At 33.9% G+C, this 8,308-nt stretch overlaps 1 protein-coding gene across 3 annotated transcripts in view; it reads right to left on the bottom strand.

Moving 5' to 3' along the window:
* Positions 1-1,948: 1,948 nt before the first annotated feature.
* The window catches only part of LOC138697592 (gamma-aminobutyric acid receptor subunit alpha-6-like), a 115,068-nt gene continuing 108,708 nt past the window's right edge, over positions 1,949-8,308 (bottom strand). For 2 of the 3 annotated variants that reach the window (XM_069822965.1, XM_069822966.1), the window contains exon 10: positions 1,949-5,632. In XM_069822965.1, the coding sequence (XP_069679066.1) occupies positions 5,201-5,632 (432 nt within the window). In that variant the 3' untranslated portion in view covers positions 1,949-5,200. The remainder of the gene's footprint in view (positions 5,633-8,308) is intronic. The other variant, XM_069822967.1, reaches the window with a different exon arrangement.

Raw genomic sequence — 8,308 nt, 5'->3', positions numbered from 1 at the left:
GATGGGAGGGCAATATTAAAATGGATTTGAGGGAGGTGGGATATGACAGAGAGTGGATTAATCTTGCACAGGATAGGGACCAATGGCGGGCTTATGTGAAGGCGGCAATGAACCTCTGGGTTCCTTAAAAGCCATTTGTAAGTAAGTAAGCAAGCAAGCAAGCAGAGTCAAATAGAGACAGTGGGGTTTTAGCAGACGATACTGGAGAATTCCACGAAAGTTGCCCTAAACATTTCTATTACTCATTACAGAGTGATACAGACTACTAATACTAAAAAGTATTGCATTACTGCAATGCTAAAATTTTTTAATATAAATATTTCGTCCTTTGTGTTTTACATTAGCTAAACAGCATGCTTCAATTTTCAAATACGTACCTAAAAATCATAAACAAACATCCTTTGAGCTAACTTGTACTTTAGTGTAAATACTGGTATGCAAATGATAGGTAGAAACACTTTTATTATTTTCATCTAAATGTTTATACAGCCAGTGGTGACATACTGTGGAGAAATTTTAATTACTTCACCTTTCATAAACGACATGGAATATGTTCAAAACCAAGCTCTCAGACTCATTACTGGTGGAATCAAAACAACTCCAATAGATTCTATGAGATTCCTCACTAATATTAACAGTATCAAAATGACAATAGAAGAAAAAGCACTGATTCAATATGAAAAACTTATCAGATTACCAGGAAACAATTGGCATTCATACAGTCCTCTCTGTAGACTGAAAACTCAAAAAAGTTTCATATCCATTATTTAAGAATTAAAACAGAAAATCAATATCCCGAATTTAAAAGAAAACTTACAAATTAAACCAAACCCTTTAACTCTATTAAATATAGAATATAACCTAAATTTAACAGAAGAAATACCGAAATCAGAAGTAAACACTGAAATACTGAAACAATTGTCTTTAGAGACAATTAATATTAGGTACCTCCACAAAACTGGCTTCATTTATACACTGACGGATCCTTGATCTCCAGAGAACAAGGTGCCAGTGCAGGTGTTACGTGCTGTCTCTTCTCACTTTATAGATCTCTTGGGTATGGAACAACAAGTTTTGATGGTGAAATCATTGCAATAAGTGAATGTCTCAGGAATATTCTATGCCACATCAATAAATTTAGGAATGCAGTTATATTGTCAGACTCCAAAGCAGCTATTCTATCAATAGTCTCTAAACACACACCTTCATCTCAAACAGCAGAAATAACTAAAATGCTCTCTCAACTAATATCACTCAATAAAAGAATTGTATTCCAATGGATACCATCCCATTGTGGAATCCTGGGAAACGAGAATGCGGATGCTTTAGCAAAGAAGGGCAGCACTGCTACTTACAGACCTGTTACTAAATCTACGTATTAATCTGTGAAAAGATTTATTAAATCTACATACTTAAACTTCAACAAACAAAATTTGATAACACAATCCCAAGGGAAAAAATGGAACTCTCTGCATCAAAATCCACAGTTAATTCCCGATTTACCACGAAAATCGTCTGTAGCTGCATTTAGATTGGCAACAGGCCATGATTGTATGGCTAAACACCTGCATAGATTTGGAATATATCAGTCCCCTAACTACCCATTGTGCAACTCAAACGAAGAAATGGATTCGGAACGCCTCAAAATCTGTGCTTCATTGGCTGGTCATGATAATATCTTTGAAAAATATTGGAGTGCAAGAGGTCAAATGACGTTATTGTCAAATGCTTGGCATTAGAAAACAACAACAACATTATTTTCATCTACTGTATGAAAATTAAAATTGTAGACTAGTGCTGAAATAAAACTTACTCTAACATATGTATAAAAAATTATATATAACATATTTTATTTCATTGTAATTCATACAATTTTTTTTACACAAAAAGTAGCAAAAAAAAAAAAGAACCTCACTCAATTAGTCAGTGAGCACACGTAATAAAAAAACCCCTTATTGTAGCACTGCAACAAAATAAATAAAAAAAAAATCAGAGTTAATCGCCATTTATACTTGATGGCCTACACAATTTTTAAAGTCGTTTAGAAAATATACAATTTCTCACATATTTAAATGGATACCATTTGCACGAACTTTTATAATATGCTATAGAAGTCAACTTCTGCTTAACAGCTAACGTTGCACATGAACATTAAGTAAATCAGACAGCAAAGAGATTATACAACAGAACAATATTAATTCCTAAGTTCTCCTAGGGTAACATTTCAGATTATAACCTTTCTTTTATACTATAGTTTCTTTAATACTAGTGTGTGAGATACAACTTATTTATATTCGTATAAATCTTTAATACCTGGATTCTAAGTTTGATTCAGAATGTTTTTTACTAGATAGCAAATTTAAGCTTGGAAGTAGTTAGATGTTTGTGTAAATATAAGTTCATCGCACTCTACCACTTTATGTAGCAGAGAGACCAAATTTTAACGTTAAATAATAATCAAGATTCCAAGTCTTAAAATACGTATCTATGGAACTGAAAATGTTATTGTTGCAACGTAACAAGTAAAATGAAAAAAGTACCAGTATGCGTTGTTTACATTGCACCATCTATTTCTTTTATTGCATCAAGCATGCTGTCATGGGAAATGAAGTGCATTTTGTACATTGGAATATATCCTGTAAAATATTAATTTATTGTCCTTCTTTCAATATTGTGTTACCTATCCCAGAATTCAGTATGAGTAAACAAATTTATAAAGCATCTCATCCTTAAATTCCAGAATTGTATCACGGAATGGGCTAGTATCATCTCTATTGCTGTAAGCACTACTTTAACATTAACTAGGCTCAATCTTGCAAAAACAAATGATTGAGAAAACTGAGTCCACTTATAAACCAGACAGCTAATGTTAAAGCTTAATGTATCGTTTAAGATTATGCCACTTTATAACATTCACATACTGACTGAATGAAGTCCCGTACATTACCTGATTAACCTTAATCTTTTCCTTAGAACTGAGATACTCTGCAATGAAAATCTACCATTGAAAAATTGATGTTTTTCATGTTTATTTCATTTAAAATAAAAAAAGTTTAAATGACCTCATTTTTAATGATGAATAGGAAGAATTATTATCGTATCTAAGACAAATTTTGTCTAACCATTTTTTCTAAGGATATAATATATTTAGAAATTCTTCCAATTTCCTCTCCCTCTCTCATTTTCTACTTTCCCTTAATTTCACTCTTGTTCATTCTTCCCTCCATTTCCCTTTCTTGCTCCTTATTTCTGGCTTCTTAATTGTATTATTCCTTTCTTCTTTGTCTTCTTTTTCATGTCTTATTCGTCTACTGCTTTTCCCTTTCTTCTTCTTTCCTTCCTTTTCTTAGGAATAAAAATATATAGGCCTATTTGACTTTAACATGTTAACTTGAAGTAGGGTAAGTTTAAAAATGTCTTAGTTGACTAGTTTCGGCTCGGAAACCATCTTCAGAACTCCTTTTCTTGTTCTTTTCATCCTCCACTTTTCTACTTATTGTTTTCTAAATTTTTATGTTACTGGCAGTGACGTTTCTATCCTTAATTTTTGGAAATAAATTATTACCTTTGCTCTACAACCTACAGTATAAAAGATTATGAACCAATAACGATATAAAAACACACATGTAAGTTCGTATGGATTTGTTAGTGCTAAAATATTGCTGCACATTTCAAAAGCTTCCAGTCGTTTTAGCACTAGTAGCAATAGCATAGTACCGTAGTTGTTTATTCACCATATAGATTTTTGCAAATAATGGCTTAGTCAAGCTTATTTCAAGGTCTTAATCGTCCACGTAATGTCCATTTTCTGACACAAATCATTTCACTAGTCTCTTCCTTACTTATTTTTCCAGAGATCTGCAGATGTTTCTTTTTCTATTAAAAGCTTCAGACAAGCGAATGCGCAAGGCTAGACTCTGACCTACATATACACATAGAATGTACCGATTCAGCGATTCAATTTGTTCACTTACTGTCGACATCTGCTAACCTCAATGCGATATTTATTACATGAAATAGTTAAGTATTACGTAAACAAGGAACTGGAATTTAAATATAAATATGTCTGTCGTAAAAGATAATTAGATGAATATAACAGCAGGGACGATTTATATACACTTGTTTATTAGAGAATTATAAAAAGAGAATTTCAAACTTAGCAAGTAAAGAAGTTTGAATGTTTAAAATGAATGCGATAGGGTGAAAACTTGCACTAAAACCAGAAGTAAGTGTAAGTTAAACCAACATAAGTTGAATAGTTATATGATTGAAAATTTGTTATTAAATTGTGTATTTATTGTGTATAATCACTATTTGTGCATGTATCAGTTTTAATATTAAGTTTATGTACTTTTGAACTATTAATAAATAATATTAATACTCTTATTAAAAGCTTCCCTTCCCTTTCTTTTTGACATCTTGGCAGAAGCTCATGTTACTTCTTATACAAATAGTACTGGTACACCCCAAGTATTCGAAGCTGTCCACTTGTGCTACTGCCTCATTTCGAATTCGCACGTTTACCTTCTTTATTTTTCTTCCTATGACCATGGTCTTCGTCTTGTTTGCATTTATCTCCATCTTATGCTGCTCATAGCTGTCATTTAGCTCCAGTAGCATATCCTTTAGTATCTCTTCTGCTAACAATGCTATATCAACAGCAAATCTTATGGACTTCAGTCTTCTCCCCTCTTACTATCCCCCCTCCCATGTCGTGAAAATAGTTTTTAACTAAATCAAATGTAAACTAACGTCCATAATTTTATTATACTACAAGTAAAAAAGGTAAAGGTATCCCCGTAACATGCCATGAAGGCACTTGGAGGACATGAGAGGTAGAGCCCCATGCTTTCCATGACCTCGGCACTAGAATGAGGTGGTGTGGTCGGCACCACGCTCTGACCGCCTTTTACCCTCGGGAAAGACCCGGTACTCAATTTTATAGGAGGCTGAGTGAACCTTGGGGCCGTTCTGAAAGTTTGGCAACGAGAAAAAATCCTGGGATCGAACCCCGGACCTTCCAGTCCGTAGCCAGCTGCTCTACCAACTGAGCTACCCAGCCACCTTATACTACAAGTAACATTACTTTTTTATGGTTCTGACTTCAATTATATCCATCACAGCTATTAAATCATTCTATTCAATAGTTACGAATTGTAAAATAAAACCATAAACTCAAGTGAGATAGTTTTAGCGCATTTTAATGACTAATGGATGCAATGGGTGGATCACTCCATCCAAATTCATCCTGATAAGTGTAATAAGCGACCCAATAAAACAGATTTAGGAGACCAAATGATGCTGGGAAAAGAATTCGTGCAGCCCTATCGATGTAGGAGACACTGTTCACATGTCGGGAGATTGCTCCGCCATCTCCTGCACCGCTGGAGTCCTTCACAGCTGCGGCATGAGCTGCCTCACGCTGTCGCTGGCGGCGGTATGTGTCGTCTCCAGCTAAGCAATACAGCAGCTGCCTCCACTTGGGCACTCGACATTCTGTCTGAGTCTGTCTTGTCACACACAGTACGCGCTGGTGATGGTGGCTAGCCTGCTGCTGCTGCTGTTGACACGACGGTGAGGAGGCAGTCGAAACACCATAGTTAAATGGATCCTGCAGCATAGTTTGTTGCAGCTATAATCATGTAAATGTTACAAAAGCTTTTATACAAAACAGAAATTGATTCTGCATTAAGTCTTACAGTTTGTTGCAGCTACAATCATGTAAATGTTACAAAAGCTTTTGTACAAAACAGAAATTGATTCTGCATTAAGTCTTACAGTTTGTTGCAGCTACAATCATGTAAATGTTACAAAAGCTTTTATACAAAACAGAAATTGACTCTGCAGTACCTATAGTTTGTAATTAATTGGTTAACTAGTGGACTTACTAGTGTTAATTATGTAAGATTTGTGCGGCTTACAGCTGTTTCAGTGCTTCATGCACCATCCTCAGAGCCTACTAGATCACGGTGTCATCTCGAATTTCTCTGCCTGTTATGTGGGTGTGTTTGATTGTTGAAAGGTGTTGAAGAGTGGAGTCAAATAGTGTGTGTGTACTGAAATTGATCTGTGTGTTGAGAATTTGATTGGGGTGTGTTTTAGTGTGTTTGTATATTTCATATTGTTCTAGTGTGTTGAGTTTTTGGTTCTTGGGTTGTGTGTGTAGGATTTCCATGTCCGTATTTATGTTATTGTGTGTATGGTTAGCATTGGTTATGTGATCGGCGTATGTAGATGTATTGTGTCCTCTGGTTATTGCTTTAATGTGTTCTTTGTAGCGTGTTTGGAATGATCTGCCTGTCTGTCCTATGTAGAACTTGTCGTAACTATTACATGTGAGTTTGTATACACCTGTGTGGTCGTATTTATTTGTTTGTGTTTTTGTGTGTTGAGATGTCTTTGTAGTGTGTTTTCTGTTCTGTATCCTTGTTGTATTTCTGCTTTCTGAATGAAGATGCGATCTTGTGTGTGCTTTTGTTTTCATATGTTAGTGTGATGTATTTCTTGTGTTCTTGTGATTGTGTTGTGTTTTGCGTGTTTCTGTGTTTGTTAAGTTTTTGTTTTGTCTTTCTTATAATGTTGTCTATTATGTTTGGATTGTATCCGTTTTCTTGTGCTATGTATTTGATTGTGTTCACTTCTTCATTGTAGTGTTGTTGGCTCATAGGTATGTTGAGTAATCTGTGTACCATTGTCCTGAATGCAGCATGTTTGTGTTGTATGGGGTGGTTAGATGTGTTGTGTATGTATGTGTGTGGTGGTGGTGGTTGGTTTTCTGTATATTTTGTAGGTGTGTTTGTTGTCGATTTTTGTTATGGTGATGTCTAGGAAATTTATGGAGTTGTGTTTTCAAGTTCTAGTGTGTATTGAAGTTTTGGGTGTAATTTGTTTATGTATTGGTGTAGTTTGTGTGTTTGTCTTTTGTTTTCTTTGTATAGTATGAGTATGTCGTCTACATATCTGTGCCAGTATATTATGTTGTCTGCATATTTGTTGTGTTCATTGTTGAGTATGTATGTTTATTCCATGTTGTGTAAAAATATCTCTACTAGTATGCTGGATATGGGTGATCCCATTGGCAATCCTTTTGTTTGGGTATAGTATTTGTTGTTGTGTGTGAAATAGTTTTGCTTTGTTATGATGTCTGTGATTTCGATGATTTCTTCGATGTATTCTTGTGGTGTGTTGTTACCTATGAGCATTTGTTTTAGTATCTGTAATATGTCCTGTATTGGTATATTGGTGTATAAGTTGGTGATATCGAAAGATGCTAATGTTGCACTGTGTGGTATGTGTTGTTGTTTTGTTGACGAGGTCTATAGTGTTCTTTACTGTTGTCTGTTCTGTGAATTTTATGTTGTTTCTGATGATTTTGTCCGTGTGTGTGGCTAGTTTGTGTGCTGGTGCCTGTTTGTAGTTGATTAGTATAGTTTGTTGCAGCTATAATCATGTAAATGTTACAAAAACTTTTATACAAAACAGACATTGATTCTGTAGTATAGTTTGTTGCAGTTACAATCATGTAAATGTTACAAAGGCTTTTATACCAAACAGAAATTGATTCTGCAGTATAATGCGTTACAGCTATAAACATGTAATATAAATGTTACAAAAAGTTTTATACAAAACAGAAACTGATTCTTTAGCATAATTTGTTGCAGCTATAATCACATTCCATAAATGTTTCTCGAATAATAGTACCGGTATATAATTTGTTTATACTAGTTAAATTTTAGCACATGCACAAATATATAAACTTAGTACAAATAAATATAGACAAATAAACAAATAAACATACAAAGGCAAATAAACAAATACAGAGAAATAAACAAAACAAACACTGAGAAATAAACAGAGTATGCTGTAGGTTATATAAGGAGAAAAGAAATAATTAAAACACAAAGAGAAAAATTAAAATATAAAGAAAGGGTTACATTTCTAAAATACAGTATTTACATCACACTCCAAGAATTCATTCACTGACTAGAAAGGTCTGTTCAGCAACCATCTATGTATGCAGGACTTAAACCTATTTATTGGTAACTTTCTCGCCTCCAATGGTAGCTTATTATATATATTTATGTCATTAAAAAAGCAAGTATTTGAACTCACGCTCATTAGAGTTAGTGTTAGTCAAAATATACTCAGGGACAAAAAAAAAACTGGACACTTCTATATTTGCTTGTATTTTGTTGCCAATTATTTCAAAATGAAACAAAACCCATTTAAACAAAATAATGTTTCATTTAGCATCTTATACGACAACATTTGAAAAAGAAAAAAAAAATCTCTGATGAGAAAATTTACA

The sequence above is a fragment of the Periplaneta americana genome, chromosome 4 (genome assembly GCF_040183065.1).
Source record: "Periplaneta americana isolate PAMFEO1 chromosome 4, P.americana_PAMFEO1_priV1, whole genome shotgun sequence".
NCBI classification, from domain to species: Eukaryota; Metazoa; Arthropoda; class Insecta; order Blattodea; family Blattidae; genus Periplaneta; species Periplaneta americana.
Note: the sequence above shows the minus strand (reverse complement) of the source record. Positions and strands in the feature narration are given on the sequence as shown.